General features: G+C 41.8%; 1 protein-coding gene across 9 annotated transcripts in view; it reads left to right on the plus strand.

The window, feature by feature from the left end:
* Positions 1–18,888, plus strand: part of LOC139758476 (phosphatidylinositol 3,4,5-trisphosphate 3-phosphatase and dual-specificity protein phosphatase PTEN-like) — a 342,351-nt gene that overhangs the window by 192,358 nt on the left and 131,105 nt on the right. For 8 of the 9 annotated variants that reach the window (XM_071679944.1, XM_071679940.1, XM_071679939.1 and 5 more), the window contains one exon: positions 14,507–14,642. In XM_071679944.1, the coding sequence (XP_071536045.1) occupies positions 14,507–14,642 (136 nt within the window). Of the gene's footprint in view, positions 1–14,506; positions 14,643–18,888 lie in introns of those variants that run through there. The other variant, XM_071679948.1, reaches the window with a different exon arrangement.

An 18,888-nucleotide genomic window follows, 5' to 3' on the forward strand; every position in this document is an offset into this window, starting at 1 on the left:
CTACCACTTCTGAAACCACACTGCTTTTCCCCAATCTGATGCTCTGTACATGCCTTCACCCTCTCAATCAATACCCTCCCATATAATTTACCAGGAATACTCAACAAACTTATACCTCTGTAATTTGAGCACTCACTCTTATCCCCTTTGCCTTTGTACAATGGCACTATGCAAGCATTCCGCCAATCCTCAGGCACCTCACCATGAGTCATACATACATTAAATAACCTTACCAACCAGTCAACAATACAGTCACCCCCTTTTTTAATAAATTCCACTGCAATACCATCCAAACCTGCTGCCTTGCCGGCTTTCATCTTCCGCAAAGCTTTCACTACCTCTTCTCTGTTTACCAAATCATTTTCCCTAACCCTCTCACTTTGCACACCACCTCGACCAAAACACCCTATATCTGCCACTCTATCATCAAACACATTCAACAAACCTTCAAAATACTCACTCCATCTCCTTCTCACATCACCAGTAGTTATCACCTCCCCATTTGCGCCCTTCACTGAAGTTCCCATTTGCTCCCTTGTCTTACGCACTTTATTTACCTCCATCCAGAACATCTTTTTATTCTCCCTAAAATTTAATGATACTCTCTCACCCCAACTCTCATTTGCCCTTTTTTTCACCTCTTGCACCTTTCTCTTGACCTCCTGTCTCTTTCTTTTATACATCTCCCACTCAATTGCATTTTTTCCCTGCAAAAATTGTCCAAATGCCTCTCTCTTCTCTTTCACTAATAATCTTACTTCTTCATCCCACCACTCACTACCCTTTCTAATCAACCCACCTCCCACTCTTCTCATGCCACAAGCATCTTTTGCGCAATCCATCACTGATTCCCTAAATACATCCCATTCCTCCCCCACTCCCCTTACTTCCATTGTTCTCACCTTTTTCCATTCTGTACTCAGTCTCTCCTGGTACTTCCTCACACAGGTCTCCTTCCCAAGCTCACTTATATATATATATATATATATATATATATATATATATATATATATATATATATATATTTTTTTTTTTTTTCCTGTCTCCCGCGTTTGTGAGGTAGCGCAAGGAAACAGACAAAAGAAATGGCCCAACCCACCCCCATACACATGTATATACATACGTCCACACACGCAAATATACATACCTACACAGCCTTCCATGGTTTACCCCAGACGCTTCACATGCCTTGATTCAATCCACTGACAGCACGTCAACACCGGTATACCACATCGCTCCAATTCACTCTATTCCTTGCCCTCCTTACACCCTCCTGCATGTTCAGGCCCCGATCACACAAAATCTTTTTCACTCCATCTTTCCACCTCCAATTTGGTCTCCCTCTTCTCCTCGTTCCCTCCACCTCCGACACATATATCCTCTTGGTCAATCTTTCCTCACTCATTCTCTCCATGTGCCCAAACCATTTCAAAACACCCTCTTCTGCTCTCTCAACCACGCTCTTTTTATTTCCACACATCTCTCTTACCCTTACGTTACTTACTCGATCAAACCACCTCACACCACACATTGTCCTCAAACATCTCATTTCCAGCACATCCATCCTCCTGCGCACAACTCTATCCATAGCCCACGCCTCGCAACCATACAACATTGTTAGAACCACTATTCCTTCAAACATACCCATTTTTGCTTTCCGAGATAATGTTCTCGACTTCCACACATTCTTCAAGGCTCCCAGAATTTTCGCCCCCTCCCCCACCCTATGATCCACTTCCGCTTCCATGGTTCCATCCGCTGCCAGATCCACTCCCAGATATCTAAAACACTTCACTTCCTCCAGTTTTTCTCCATTCAAACTCACCTCCCAATAGACTTGACCCTCAACCCTACTGTACCTAATAACCTTGCTCTTATTCACATTTACTCTTAACTTTCTTCTTTCACACACTTTACCAAAGTCAGTCACCAGCTTCTGCAGTTTCTCACATGAATCAGCCACCAACGCTGTATCATCAGCGAACAACAACTGACTCACTTCCCAAGCTCTCTCATCCCCAACAGACTTCATACTTGCCCCTCTTTCCAAAACTCTTGCATTCACCTCCCTAACAACCCCATCCATAAACAAATTAAACAACCATGGAGACATCACACACCCCTGCCGCAAACCTACATTCACTGAGAACCAATCACTTTCCTCTCTTCCTACACGTACACATGCCTTACATCCTCGATAAAACCTTTTCACTGCTTCTAACAACTTGCCTCCCATACCATATATTCTTAATACCTTCCACAGAGCATCTCTATCAACTCTATCATATGCTTTCTCCAGATCCATAAATGCTACATACAAATCCATTTGCTTTTCTAAGTATTTCTCACATACATTCTTCAAAGCAAACACCTGATCCACACATCGTCTACCACTTCTGAAACCACACTGCTCTTCCCCAATCTGATGCTCTGTACATGCTTTCACCCTCTCAATCAATACCCTCCCATATAATTTACCAGGAATACTCAACAAACTTATACCTCTGTAATTTGAGCACTCACTCTTTTCCCCTTTGCCTTTGTACAATGGCACTATGCACGCATTCCGCCAATCCTCAGGCACCTCACCATGAGTCATACATACATTAAATAACCTTACCAACCACTCAATAATACAGTCACCCCCTTTTTTGATAAATTCCACTGCAATACCATCCAAACCTGCTGCCTTGCCGGCTTTCATCTTCCGCAAAGCTTTTACTACCTCTTCTCTGTTTACCAAATCATTTTCCGTAACCCTCTCACTTTGCACACCACCTCGACCAAAACACCCTATATCTTCCACTCTATCATCAAACACATTCAACAAACCTTCATAATACTCACTCCATCTCCTTCTCACATCGCCACTACTTGTTATCACCTCCCCATTTGCGCCCTTCACTGAAGTTCCCATTTGCTCCCTTGTCTTACGCTCTTTATTTACCTCCTTCCAGAACATCTTTTTATTCTCCCTAAAATTTAATGATACTCTCTCACCCCAACTCTCATTTGCCCTCTTTTTCACCTCTTGCACCTTTCTCTTGACCTCCTGTCTCTTTCTTTTATACATCTCCCACTCAATTGCATTTTTTCCCTGCAAAAATCGTCCAAATGCCTCTCTCTTCTCTTTCACTAATAATCTTATTTCTTCATCCCACCACTCACTAGCCTTTCTAATCAACCCACCTCCCACTCTTCTCATGCCACAAGCATCTTTTGCGCAATCCATCACTGATTCCCTAAATACATCCCATTCCTCCCCCACTCCCCTTACTTCCATTGTTCTCACCTTTTTCCATTCTGTACTCAGTCTCTCCTGGTACTTCCTCACACAAGTCTCCTTCCCAAGCTCACTTACTCTCACCACCCTCTTCACCCCAACATTCACTCTTCTTTTTTGAAAACCCATACAAATCTTCACCTTAGCCTCCACAAGATAATGATCAGACATCCCTCCAGTTGCACCTCTCAGCACATTAACATCCAAAAGTCTTTCTTTCGTGCGCCTGTCAATTAACACGTAATCCAATAACGCTCTCTGGCCATCTCTCCTACTTACATACATATACTTATGTATATCTCGCTTTTTAAACCAGGTATTCCCAATCACCAGTCCTTTTTCAGCACAAGCTCTTCACCATTTCCGTTTACAACACTGAACACCCCATGTATACCATTTATTCCCTCAACTGCCACATTACTCACCTTTGCATTCAAATCACCCATCACTATAACCCGGTCTTGTGCATCAAAACCACTAACACATTCATTCAGCTGCTCCCAAAACACTTCCCTCTCATGATCTTTCTTCTCGTGCCCAGGTGCATATGCACCAATAATCACCCATCTCTCTCCATCAACTTTCAGTTTTACCCATATTAATATATATATATATATATATATATATATATATATATATATATATATATATATATATATATATATATATATATATATATATATATATCTTTTTCTTTCAAACTATTCGCCATTTCCCGCATTAGCGAGGTAGCGTTAAGAACAGATGACTGGGCCTTTGAGGGACTACCCTCACCTAGCCCAATTCTCTGTTCCTTCTTTTGGAAAATTAAAAAAAAAATGAGAGGGGAGGATTTCCAGCCCCCCGCTCCCTCCCCTTTTAGTCGCCTTCTACGATACGCAGGGAATACTTGGGAAGTATTCTTGCTCCCCTATCCCCAGGGATGTATATATATATATATATATTTTTCATACTATTCGCCATTTTCCGCTTTAGGGGAGAGAGAATGCTTCCCACGTATTCCCTACGTGTCGTAGAAGGCGACTAAAAGGGGAGGGAGCGGGGAGCTGGAAATCCTCCCCTCTCGTTTTTTTTTTTTATTTTCCAAAAGAAGGAACAGAGAGGGCCAGGTGAGGATATTCCAAAAAAGGCCCAGTCCTCTGTTCTTAACGCTACCTCGCTAATGCGGGAAATGGCGAATAGTTTAAAAGAAAAGAAAGATATATATATATATATATATATATATATATATATATATATATATCCCCTGGGGATAGGGGAGAAAGAATACTTCCCACGTATTCCCTGCGTGTCGTAGAAGGCGACTAAAAGGGAAGGGAGTGGGGGGCTTGAAATCCTCCCCTCTCGTTTTTATTTTTTAATTTTTTCCAAAGAAGGAACAGAGAAGGGGGCCAGGTGAGGATATTCCCTCAAAGGCCCAGTCCTCTGTTCTTAACGCTACCTCGCTATCGCGGGAAATGGCGAATAGTATGAAAAAAAAAATATATATATATATATATATATATATATATATATATATATATATATATATATATATATATATATCTTTTCTTTCTTTCTTTCATACTATTCACCATTTCCCACATTAGCGAGGTAGCGTTAAGAACAGAGGACTGGGCCTTTGAGGGAATATCCTTACCTGGCCCCCCTTCTCTGTTCCTTCTTTTGGAGAATTGAAAAAAAAACGAGAGGAGAGGATTTCCAGCCACCCGCTCCCTCCCCTTTTAGTCGCCTTCTCCGACACGCAGGGAGTACGTGGGAAGTATTCTTTCTCCCCTATCCCCAGGGATAATATATATATATATAATATATATATATATATATATATATATATATATATATATATATATATATATATATATATATATATATATATATATTAGATTAGTGTAAATAAATTTTAAACATTTCCTTTCCATAGCCAGAGGTTGAACCATTATGTGACATTCATTTTTTCATTTCATTTCAAGCTAGAAGTTTCAGTTTTCTAAATTGTTTCTTACATTTTTCACATGTATATATATGTATGTGTGTGTGTGTGTGTGTATGTGCGTGTGTGTGTGTTTGTGTGTGTATGTGTATATATATATATGTATATTATCCCTGGGGATAGGGGTGAAAGAATACTTCCCACGCATTCCTCGTCTGTCGTAGAAAGCGACTAGAGGGGATGGGAGCGGGGGGCCAGAAATCCTCCCCTCCTTGTATTTTTTAACTTTCTAAAATGGGAAACAGAAGAAGGAGTCACGCGGGGAGTGCTCATCCTCCTCGAAGGCTCAGAGTGGGGTGCCTAAATGTGTGTGGATGTAACCAAGATGTGAAAAAAGGAGAAATAGGTAGTATGTTTGAGGAAAGGAACCTGGATGTTTTGGCTCTGAGTGAAACGAAGCTCAAGGGTAAAGGGGAGGAGTGGTTTGGGAATGTCTTGGGAGTAAAGTCAGGGGTTAGTGAGAGGACAAGAGCAAGGGAAGGAGTAGCAGTACTCCTGAAACAGGAGTTGTGGAAGTATGTGATAGAATGTAAGAAAGTAAATTCTCGATTAATATGGGTAAAACTGAAAGTTGATGGAGAGAGATGGGTGATTATTGGTGCATATGCACCTGGGCATGAGAAGAAAGATCATGAGAGGCAAGTGTTTTGGGAGCAGCTGAATGAGTGTGTTAGTGGTTTTGATGCACGAGACCGGGTTATAATGTTGGGTGATTTGAATGCAAAGGTGAGTAATGTGGCAGTTGAGGGAATAATTGGTATACATGGAGTGTTCAGTGTTGTAAATGGAAATGGTGAAGAGCTTGTAGATTTATGTGCTGAAAAAGGACTGATGATTGGGAATACCTGGTTTAAAAAGCGAGATATACATAAGTATACTTATGTAAGTAGGAGAGATGGCCAGAGAGCGTTATTGGATTACGTGTTAATTGACAGGCGCGGGAAAGAGAGACTTTTGGATGTTAATGTGCTGAGAGGTGCAACTGGAGGGATGTCTGATCATTATCTTGTGGAGGCTAAGGTGAAGATTTGTATGGGTTTTCAGAAAAGAAGAGTGAATGTTGGGTGAAGAGGGTGGTGAGAGTAAGTGAGCTTGGGAAGGAGACTTGTGTGAGGAAGTACCAGGAGAGACTGAGTACAGAATGGAAAAAGGTGAGAACAATGGAAGTAAGGGGAGTGGGGGAGGAATGGGATGTATTTAGGGAATCAGTGATGGATTGCGCAAAAGATGCTTGTGGCATGAGAAGAGTGGGAGGTGGGTTGATTAGAAAGGGTAGTGAGTGGTGGGATGAAGAAGTAAGAGTATTAGTGAAAGAGATGAGAGAGGCATTTGGACGATTTTTGCAGGGAAAAAATGAAATTGAGTGGGAGACGTATAAAAGAAAGAGACAGGAGGTCAAGAGAAAGGTGCAAGAGGTGAAAAAAAGGGCAAATGAGAGTTGGGGTGAGAGAGTATCATTAAATTTTAGGGAGAATAAAAAGATGTTCTGGAAGGAGGTAAATAAAGTGCGTAAGACAAGGGAGCAAATGGGAACTTCAGTGAAGGGCGCAAATGGGGAGGTGATAACAAGTAGTGGTGATGTGAGAAGGAGATGGAGTGAGTATTTTGAAGGTTTGTTGAATGTGTTTGATGATAGAGTGGCAGATATAGGGTGTTTTGGTCGAGGTGGTGTGCAAAGTGCGAGGGTTAGGGAAGATGATTTGGTAAACAGAGAAGAGGTAGTAAAAGCTTTGCGGAAGATGAAAGCCGGCAAGGCAGCAGGTTTGGATGGTATTGCAGTGGAATTTATTAAAAAAGGGGGTGACTGTATTGTTGACTGGTTGGTAAGGTTATTTAATGTATGTATGACTCATGGTGAGGTGCCTGAGGATTGGCGGAATGCGTGCATAGTGCCATTGTACAAAGTCAAAGGGGATGAGAGTGAGTGCTCAAATTACAGAGGTATAAGTTTGTTGAGTATTCCTGGCAAATTATATGGGAGGGTATTGATTGAGAGGGTGAAGGCATGTACAGAGCATCAGATTGGGGAAGAGCTGTGTGGTTTCAGAAGTGGTAGAGGATGTGTGGATCAGGTGTTTGCTTTGAAGAATGTATGTGAGAAATACTTAGAAAAGCAAATGGATTTGTATGTAGCATTTATGGATCTGGAGAAGGCATATGATAGAGTTGATAGAGATGCTCTGTGGAAGGTATTAAAAATATATGGTGTGGGAGGCAAGTTGTTAGAAGCAGTGAAAAGTTTTTATCGAGGATGTAAGGCATGTGTACGTGTAGGAAGAGAGGAAAGTGATTGGTTCTCAGTGAATGTAGGTTTGCGGCAGGGGTGTGTGATGTCTCCATGGTTGTTTAATTTGTTTATGGATGGGGTTGTTAGGGAGGTGAATGCAAGAGTTTTGGAAAGAGGGGCAAGTATGAAGTCTGTTGGGGATGAGAGAGCTTGGGAAGTGAGTCAGTTGTTGTTCACTGATGATACAGCGCTGGTGGCTGATTCATGTGAGAAACTGCAGAAGCTGGTGACTGAGTTTGGTAAAGTGTGTGAAAGAAGAAAGTTAAGAGTAAATGTGAATAAGAGCAAGGTTATTAGGTACAGTAGGGTTGAGGGTCAATTCATTTGGGAGGTGAGTTTGAATGGAGAAAAACTGGAGGAAGTGAAGTGTTTTAGATATCTGGGAGTGGATCTGGCAGCGGATGGAACCATGGAAGCGGAAGTGGATCATAGGGTGGGGGAGGGGGCGAAAATTCTGGGAGCCTTGAAGAATGTGTGGAAGTCGAGAACATTATCTAGGAAAGCAAAAATGGTTATGTTTGAAGGAATAGTGGTTCCAACAATGTTATATGGTTGCGAGGCGTGGACTATGGATAGAGTTGTGCGCAGGAGGATGGATGTGCTGGAAATGAGATGTTTGAGGACAATGTGTGGTGTGAGGTGGTTTGATCGAGTAAGTAACGTAAGGGTGAGAGAGATGTGTGGAAATAAAAAGAGCGTGGTTGAGAGAGCAGAAGAGGGTGTTTTGAAATGGTTTGGTCACATGGAGAGAATGAGTGAGGAAAGATTGACCAAGAGGATATATGTGTCGGAGGTGGAGGGAACGAGGAGAAGAGGGAGACCAAATTGGAGGTGGAAAGATGGAGTGAAAAAGATTTTGTGTGATCGGGGCCTGAACATGCAGGAGGGTGAAAGGAGGGCAAAGAATAGAGTGAATTGGAGCGATGTGGTATACCGGGGTTGACGTGCTGTCAGTGGATTGAATCAAGGCATGTGTATGGGGGTGGGTTGGGCCATTTCTTTCGTCTGTTTCCTTGCGCTACCTTGCAAACGCGGGAGACAGCGACAAAGCAAAAAAAAAAAAATATATAAGAAGCAGTGAAAAGTTTTTATCGAGGATGTAAGGCATGTATACGTGTAGGAAGAGAGGAAAGTGATTGGTTCCCAGTGAATGTAGGTTTGCCGCAGGGGTGTGTGATGTCTCCATGGTTGTTTAATGTGTTTATGGATGGGGTTGTTAGGGAGGTCAATGCAAGTGTTTTGGAAAGAGGGGCAAGTATGTAGACTGTTGTGGATGAGAGAGCTTGGGAAGTGAGTCAGTTGGATTTCGCTGATGATAGAGTACTGGTGGCTGATTCATGTGACAAACTGCAGAAGCTGGTGACTGAGTTTGGTAAAGTGTGTGAAAGAAGAAAGTTAAGAGTAAATGTGAATAAGAGCAAGGTTATTAGGTACAGTAGGGTTGAGGGTCAAGTCATTTGAGACGTAAGTTTGAATGGAGAATAACTGGAGGAAGTAAAGTGTTTTAGATATCTGGGAGTGGATATGGCAGCGGATGGAACCATGGAAGCGGAAGTGAATCATAGGGTGAGGGAGGGTGTGAAAATTCTGGGAGCCTTGAAGAATGTTTGGAAGTCAAGAACATTATCTCGGAAAGCAAAAATGGGTATGTTTGAAGGAATAGTGGTTCCAACAATGTTGTATGGTTGCGAGGCGTGGGCTATGGATAGAGTTGTGCGCATGAGGGTGGATGTGCTAGAAATGAGATGTTTGAGGACAATATGTGGTGTGAAGTGGTTTGATCGAGTAAGTAATGTAAGGGTAAGAGAGATTTGTGGAAATAAAAAGAGCATGGTTGAGAGAGCAGAAGAGGGTGTTTTGAAATGGTTTGGGCACATGGAGGGAATGAGTGAGGAAAGATTGACCAAGAGGATATATGTGTCGGAGGTGGAGGGAACGAGAAGTGGGAGACCAAATTGGAGGTGGAAAGATGGAGTGAAAAAGATTTTGAGTGATCGTGGCCTGAACATGCAGGAGGGTGAAAGGCGGGCAAGGAATAGAGTGAATTGGATTGATGTGGTATACCGGGGTCGACGTGCTGTCAATGGATTGAATCAGGGCATGTGAAGCGTCTGGGGTAAACCATGGAAGTTGTGTGGAGCCTGGATATGGAAAGGGAGCTGTGGTTTCGGGCATTATTACATGACAGCTAGAGACTGATTGTGAACGAATGGGGTCTTTGTTGTCTCTTCCTAGCGCTACCTCGCACACATGAGGGGGGGAGGGGGATGTTATTCCATGTGTGGCGAGGTGGCAATGGGAATAAATAAAAGCAGACTATGAATTATGTACATGTGTATATATGTATATGTCTGTGTGTGCATATATATGTTTACATTGAGATGTATAGGTATGTATGTTTGTGTGTGTGGACGTGTATGTATATACATGTGTATGGGGGTGGGTTGGGCCATTTCTTTCGTCTGTTTCCTTGCGCTACCTCGCAAACGCGGGAAATAGCGACAAAGCAAAATAAATATAAATGGTGACTGAGTTTGGTAAAGTGTGTGAAAGAAGAAAGTTAAGAGTAAATGCGAATAAGAGCAAGGTTATTAGGTACAGTAGGGTTGAGGGTCAAGTCAATTGGGAGGTAAGTTTGAATGGAGAAAAACTGGAGGAAGTAAAGTGTTTTAGATATCTGGGAGTGGATCTGGCAGCGGATGGAACCATGGAAGCGGAAGTGGATCATAGGGTGGGGGAGGGGGCAAAAATCCTGGGAGCCTTGAAGAATGTGTGGAAGTCGAGAACATTATTTTGGAAAGCAAAAATGGGTATGTCTGAAGGAATAGTGGTTCCAACAATTTTGTATGGTTGCGAGGCGTGGGCTATGGATAGAGTTGTGCACAGGAGGGTGGAGGTGCTGGAAATGAGATGTTTGAGGACAATGTGTGGTGTGAGGTGGTTTGATCGATTAAGTAACCTAAGGGTAAGAGAGATGTGTTGAAGTAGAAATAGCGTGGTTGAGAGAGCAGAAGATGGTGTTTTGAAATGGTTTGGGCACATGGAGAGAATGAGTGAGGAAAGATTGACCAAGAGGATATATGTGTCGGAGGTGGAGGAAACGAGGAGAAGTGGGAGACCAAATTGGAGGTGAAAAGATGGAGTGAAAAAGATTTTGTGTGATCGGGGCCTGAACATGCAGGAGGGTGAAAGGAGGGCAAGGAATAGAGTGAATTGTATCGATGTGGTATACCGGGGTTGACGTGCTGTCAGTGGATTGAATCAGGGCATGTGAAACGTCTGGGGTAAACCATGGAAAGCTGTGTAGGTATGTATATTTGCGTGTGTGGACGTATGTATATACATGGGTATGGGGATGGGTTGGGCCATTTCTTTCGTCTGTTTCCTTGCGCTACCTCGCAAATGCGGGAGACAGCGACAAAGCAAAAATATATATATATATATATATTTTTTTTTTTTTTTTTTTTTTTTTTTTATACTTTGTCGCTGTCTCCCGCGTTTGCGAGGTAGCGCAAGGAAACAGACGAAAGAAATGGCCCCCCCCCATACACATGTACATACACACGTCCACACACGCAAATATACATACCTACACAGCTTTCCATGGTTTACCCCAGACGCTTCACATGCCTTGCTTCAATCCACTGACAGCACGTCAACCCCTGTATACCACATGACTCCAATTCACTCTATTTCTTGCCCTCCTTTCACCCTCCTGCATGTTCAGGCCCCGATCACACAAAATCTTTTTCACTCCATCTTTCCACCTCCAATTTGGTCTCCCTCTTCTCCTCGTTCCCTCCACCTCCGACACATATATCCTCTTGGTCAATCTCTCCTCACTCATTCTCTCCATGTGCCCAAACCATTTCAAAACACCCTCTTCTGCTCTCTCAACCACGCTCTTTTTATTTCCACACATCTCTCTTACCCTTACGTTACTTACTCGATCAAACCACCTCACACCACACATTGTCCTCAAACATCTCATTTCCAGCACATCCATCCTCCTGCGCACATCTCTATCCATAGCCCACGCCTCGCAACCATACAACATTGTTGGAACCACTATTCCCTCAAACATACCCATTTTTGCTTTCCGAGATAATGTTCTCGACTTCCACACATTTTTCAAGGCTCCCAAAATTTTCGCCCCCTCCCCCACCCTATGATCCACTTCCGCTTCCATGGTTCCATCCGCTGACAGATCCACTCCCAGATATCTAAAACACTTCACTTCCTCCAGTTTTTCTCCATTCAAACTCACCTCCCAATTGACTTGACCCTCACCCCTACTGTACCTAATAACCTTGCTCTTATTCACATTTACTCTCAACTTTCTTCTTCCACACACTTTACCAAACTCAGTCACCAGCTTCTGCAGTTTCTCACATGAATCAGCCACCAGCGCTGTATCATCAGCGAACAACAACTGACTCACTTCCCAAGCTCTCTCATCCCCAACAGACTTCATACTTGCCCCTCTTTCCAGGACTCCTGCATTTACCTCCCTTACAACCCCATCCATAAACAAATTAAACAACCATGGAGACATCACACACCCCTGGCGCAAACCTACATTCACTGAGAACCAATCACTTTCCTCTCTTCCTACACGTACACATGCCTTACATCCTCGATAAAAACTTTTCACTGCTTCTAACAACTTGCCTCCCACACCATATATTCTTAATACCTTCCACAGAGCATCTCTATCAACTCTATCATATGCCTTCTCCAGATCCATAAATGCTACATACAAATCCATTTGCTTTTCTAAGTATTTCTCACATACATTCTTCAAAGCAAACACCTGATCCACATATCCTCTACCACTTCTGAAACCGCACTGCTCTTCCCCAATCTGATGCTCTGTACATGCCTTCACCCTCTCAATCAATACCCTCCCATATAATTTACCAGGAATACTCAACAAACTTATACCTCTGTAATTTGAGCACTCACTCTTATCCCCTTTGCCTTTGTACAATGGCACTATGCACGCATTCCGCCAATCCTCAGGCACCTCACCATGAGTCATACATACATTAAATAACCTTACCAACCAGTCAACAATACAGTCACCCCCTTTCTTAATAAATTCCACTGCGATACCATCCAAACCTGCTGCCTTGCCGGCTTTCATCTTCCGCAAAGCTTTTACTACCTCTTCTCTGTTTACCAAATCATTTTCCCTAACCCTCTCACTTTGCACACCACCTCGACCAAAACACCCTATATCTGCCACTCTGTCATCAGACACATTCAACAAACCTTCAAAATACTCATTCCATCTCCTTCTCACATCACCGCTACTTGTTATCACCTCCCCATTTACGCCCTTCACTGAAGTTCCCATTTGCTCCCTTGTCTTACGCACCCTATTTACCTCCTTCCAGAACATCTTTTTATTCTCCCTAAAATTTACTGATAGTCTCTCACCCCAACTCTCATTTGCCCTTTTTTTCACCTCTTGCACCTTTCTCTTGACCTCCTGTCTCTTTCTTTTATACTTCTCCCACTCAATTGCATTTTTTCCCTGCAAAAATCGTCCAAATGCCTCTCTCTTCTCTTTCACTAATACTCTTACTTCTTCATCCCACCACTCACTACCCTTTCTAAACAGCCCATATGTGTGTGTGTGTGTGTGTGTGTGTGTGTATATGTATATATATATGTATATTATCCCTGGGGATAGGGGTGAAAGAATACTTCCCACGTATTCCTCGCGTGTCGTAGAAAGCGACTAGAGGGGACGGGAGCGGGGGGCCGGAAATCCTCCCCTCCTTGTATTAACTTTCTAAAATGGGAATATATATATATATATATATATATATATATATATTTTCATACATATTTGCCGTTTCCCACATTTGCGAGGTAGCATTAAGAAGAGAGGTTGAGCCTTAGAGGGAATATCTTCACTTGTCCTTGCTCTCTGTTCCTTTTTGTTTTTTTGGAAAATTAAGAAATGTGAGGGGAGGATTTCCAGTCCCGTGCTCTCTCTTCTTTTACTCACCTATGCACACAGGGAATATTTGTGAAGTAATTTTTCTCCCCTATCCTCCTATAAATATTTTTGTATATGTACCTGTATATGGTTGGATTGGCCATTCCTCGTCTGTGTCCTGGTGCTTTCTCGCTGATGCAGGAAACCGATTATGTATAAGAAATATAAGATAAATATATATTCCATACGACAAAGCAAGACCACATCTGCTCTGGTCCATTCTCTGAGCCAGCTACCCATTTTATTGACTAGCCATCTCCAGGAGTGGATGAACTAGTGGGCTAACGTGGACCAACTGCCACAACCAGGATTCGAACCAATGCGCTCAAACCTTGATGGCCCATCAATGTGGCATTGTCAGGAATGCTAACTGTTACACCACAGAGGTCTGATTATTCTTTCTTTTTTAATCTACTCGAGGGCCGACATTAATATGCTGGAGAAGGCCCAGAGATGGGATAGAAAGAATGTACTGTAAGGAAAGAAACTAAACTATGAAGAGGTAGTTGGCTGTGGAGTGCTCCACTTTGGAAGAAACAAAGAAGAAAGGAAACAGGATAGCAGCATAAAAAGATTGTGAATAGGTTTGAGCTAGTATACATTAAGCAACTCTGTGATTTGAAGTACCAAGATGATGAGAGGACAAAGCAGGAAACAAAATACTGTAACACTGTTGTGTATATATGGTGTAAGCTAAGTGATATGTATAAGATGAAATTATTGTATGATAGAGAAGAAAGATTGAGAAACAAGGCCAAACAAATGTGAAAGCCTGTCCCTGTATTTCTCAATTAGGTAATCACCTTCAGTTTATGTATAAAAAGTTTTTGAATGCACTCATTGTGTAAAGTGGTAACTTTGCAAAGTAAATATTTTTTTTTTTCAGTTTGAATTGTTGGCTTTATAAGTACTTTTTGTCTTTTTATCTCTGCATAGTGTATGTGGAGGTGCGGGAGACTCTTGGGAGGAGGGGCGGGCAGGAGAGCAGGAGGTATTGGTGGTGCTGAAAAAGGACCAGTTGGATAAGGTCAACAAGGACACTCATCACAAACTACTACCTGAAGACTTTCAGGTAAGCACATATGTACTGTGCTGTACAGCTTTATGATTGAAGTGAATAGAAACAAGTATAGGAGGGAGGTTAAGTTAAAATAGAAGGAAAGAAGTAGAGATTTTGGTGGATGAGTGGGATGTTATACTTGAGGAGTAGTGGAGAACATATAGAGATAATGTACAGAGATGTTGAGAGAACATTTCACTAGTGTTGGTGAAAGGTTATTTGGACTTTGACAGGTAGTTTACAGTTGTGTTTTGCTGTCTGCCACCTCTTGATTGCTGTCTGCCTTAGCCATAATGATGCTAAATTATTCAGAAAAAAGTATACCTTTGTGACTTACTCATGTACATTGTTTGAAAATATCATGGAAGAGGTAAGCTGGATGGTATCTCAAATAATATAACATGAAGCTCTTTTGAGGATGTATTAAATGTAATGACTTTATAAGAAACGTTTATGCCATGCAGTGATTGAGGAAATGCAGTCATATCTTTGCCCATCCTCATCTTTTAAGTCCAATACCGGTCACTGGGATTAAACTGGAAAATTAGGAGTCTGTGAAATATTTCAGAAGTAAGCACCCTACAGCTATGTCTATAATGTATATTGTTAGGCCAAGATTAACTCATCTAGGTCAGCTTTTTACAAAGATTAGTTTATTTTACTTGTGCTATCTAGAATTTCATTAAGTCTGGAATATGAATTTCTCTTCTTTCTTTTCTTTCTTCTTTTGTATTTAAAGTCCACATTGTTCAATTATTCTTCCACCTGTGAGTTAGAAATGGATGTTTCGCATTACCCCTGTCCATCTTACATTGAATATATTTGTCTGTGCCTTGATGTGTATGCTTAAATTGATTTATCATGTATTGGTTAAAGGATCCCATTCAGGATGTATGGGACTCCTGCAAAGAGAATTACAAGACAATGAAATATATACATTAGAGGCATTTAAGGGCTGGACGCCATGAAAAATGATAGTCTCACCTGAAAACACAATTTTATGTGCAAATTGACTTATAAAGCAATACTGTTACTGTAATATTGTGAAGGACCTTGTTTTTTACAGCATTGTGAAGTTAAAGGTACTTATTATGAAGGTGTAGCAGCAGAGTGGTGCAAATTTTTTGGGGGGAACTATGGACTTTGTGTTAGAATTGTCAGGTTTTGCCCAAAGAGTAAAACCTGCTAACTAAAATTAGATATGGATTCACCCATTTTTTCAAGATGGTTCCTTGGGATTTCAAAGATCACCTATATTGTGGATATTTATATGCAATGTGCCTCTGAAAAAGGGAAGAAGTTGAACTGTAGGATAAAGCTTTAGTTTGATATTAGTGTGGATATTTTAAGCTGTGATTTGATTACTGGATGTGCAGTAAAGTCATAGAAGGATTAACAACTTATACCACATGACTAGGCTATCAAGAAAAATCATCTGGTTTCTTTGTGAGGTCTTTGGTTATATTGTTAGAATGAAGTATTTTGAGACCAGTGTAAGTTCTTTGGTTATAGTGTTGGAAAGAAGTATGTTTGAGACCAGGACTTTATGAAAAGGACTCCCTGTAATAATGTATATTTTATACTCTAGATTATTGAAAACTTGACTGCCAAATTTTTCAAGATGCCAATATACTGTAGTTGAAGTCTGGATCAGAATTAACATGTGAGTTATACAGATTAGAAAGGGTAGTGAATGGTAGGATGAAGTAAAGTTGTTAGTGAAAGAGAAAAGAGAGGCATTTGGATGATACTTCCAATGAAGGAGTGCAAATGACTGGGAGATGTATAAGAGAAAGCAGCAGGTCAAGAGGAAGTTGCAAGAGTTGAAAAAGAGGGCAAATGAGAGTTGGGGTGAGAAGGTATCTTTAAACTTTTGGGAGAATATAAAGATGCTTTGGAAGGAGGTAAATAATATGCATAAGACAAGAAAACAAATGGGAACATCGGTGAAGGGAGAAAGGGGGGAAGTGATAACAGATTGTGAAGAAGTGAGGAGATGGAGTGAGTATTTTGAAGGTTTGTAGAATGTGTTTAATGAAAGAGTGGCAGATGTAGGGTGTTTTGGTCAGGTTGGTGTGCAAAGTAAGAGAGCCAGGGAGAGTAGTTTGGTAAATAGGGAAGAGATGGTGAAAGCCTTGTGGAAGATGAAATCTGGCAAGGCAGTAGGAGTGGATGGTATTGTAGTTAAATTTATAAAGAAAGAGGGTGACTGTGTTGTTGATTGGTTGGTAAGGATATTCAGTGTATGTATGAATCATGGTGGAGTGCCTAAGGACTGGTGGAATGCATTTATAGTGCCATTGTACAAAGGCAAAGGGGATAAAGGTGAGTGTTCAAACTTCTGAAGCATAAGTTTGTTGAGTATTCCTGGGAAATTGTATGGAAGCGTATTGATTGAGAGGGTGAAGACTTGTACAGAGCACCAGATTGGGGAAGAGGAGTATGGTTTCAGAAGTGATAGAGGATGTATGGACCAGATGTTTACTTTGAAGAACATATGTGAGGCACATTTAGAAAAACAGATGGATTTGTATGTAGCACTTATGGATCTGGAGAAGGCATATGATAGGGTTAATAGAAATGCTTTGTGGAAGGTCTTAAGAATAAATGGTGTTGGAGGTAAACTGCTAGAAGCAGTGAGAAGTTTTTATCGAGGGTGTAAGGTATGTGTATGAGTAGGAAGAGAGGAGAGTGATTTGTTCTCGTGGAGGTCAGTCTGTGGCAGGGGTGTTTGATGTTCCTATAGTTGTTTAATCTGTTTGTGAATGGGGTAGTTAGGGAGGAAAATTCAAGAGTTTTGGAGAGAGGGGTGAGTGTGCAGTCTGTTGGGGATGAGAGGGCCTGAGAAGTGAGTCAGTTGTTGTTTGCTGATGATACAGCACTGGTGGCTGATTTGAGTGAGAAACTGTAAAGTTAGTGACTGAGTTTGGAAAAGTGTTTGAAAGAAAATTGAGAGTAAATGTGAATAAGAGCAAGGTTATCAGGTTCAGCAGGGTTGAGGGACAAGTCAGTTGGGATGTGAGTTTGAATGGAGAAAAATTGTAGGAAGTGAAGTAATTTAGATATATGGGAGTGGACATGGCAGAGTGGAACTTTAGTAGGCATACTGGTATGAATTGTTTGGTGGTATATCTAAGAGAGGACACAGAAACACATTAAACAACAACAACAGTGCTTTATTGGATAGCTTATACAAGGTGAGATAACAGAGGACAATAAGCCACTGGAAGTGCAGGATTATAAAGGGAAAGGAGAAGTTGCTTGTAGCAGATCGAGAAGTACAAAGCATGCTCTGCAGGGGTCCTGTGATGTTGATGATAATAGGCGTTAAATGAAGCAGAAGCATGAGGGAAAAGTGTGAGGCTGCTGATTCGGCGTGGAGCTCCTGTGGAAGAAGGTGTGTGTGGTTCGTATCATGGCTCCAGAAGTGTGTGGTGACTGCAGTTTTGTGATTGGGTTGCAGGAGGCTCTAGGGATGCTGGAGTGCCACGGGCATGCGAGTCCTGCCAAAGGTGGATGCAGGAGATGGAGCACCACAGTGATACTTGCCAGGAAGAAGTGTCAGGAGTCCCCTTGGGACCTTTAATGATGGAGATGCCCTAAGGGTGGCTTGAATCTGGAGTTACATCACCAAGACTACAGGTACTGGGATGGTACACTTATTGTCTAGCAGTGAGCCAATTGCCTGACTGGTTTGCTACAGTGATACACTGTACACTGAGGTGGTGAGGTGAGGTTGGTGAGGGATAGCTATTCCCAAAGAGAATTAGAGACACTGATGCTAAATGCTGCAAGCCACTGACTTTCTCCATGCTGATGTACTTGAGGTTAAATCCATAAAATGTAAGAGCAGCACTCCTTATGGAAAGTGTCAGGTCATCTATGATTACAGAGGCAGCTTTTGATCTGCTACTGCCCACATTGAGTCTAGGGTGTGAGGGATAAGTACTTCAGGTGCAGATGTAAGGATGGGCCACCATAGTGGGAGGGCAAGAATGGTTGTTTAAAGTTTTAGTATTTCCATCTGTATTATATGGATGCAAGGCATGGGCTATAGATAAGCATTGCAGAGGAGGGTGGGTTTGTTGGAGATGTAATGTTTGAGGACAGTATGCGGTGTGAGATGGTTTGATCAAGTTAGCAATGAAAAGGTAAGAGAGAGGTTTGGTAATAAAAGGAGTATGGTCGAGAGTCGAAGAGGATGTTCGAAATAGTTTAGACATATGGAGAGAATAAGCGAGGAAAGTTTGACAAAGAA

The sequence above is a fragment of the Panulirus ornatus genome, chromosome 30, assembly GCF_036320965.1.
Source record: "Panulirus ornatus isolate Po-2019 chromosome 30, ASM3632096v1, whole genome shotgun sequence".
NCBI lineage: Eukaryota > Metazoa > Arthropoda > Malacostraca > Decapoda > Palinuridae > Panulirus > Panulirus ornatus.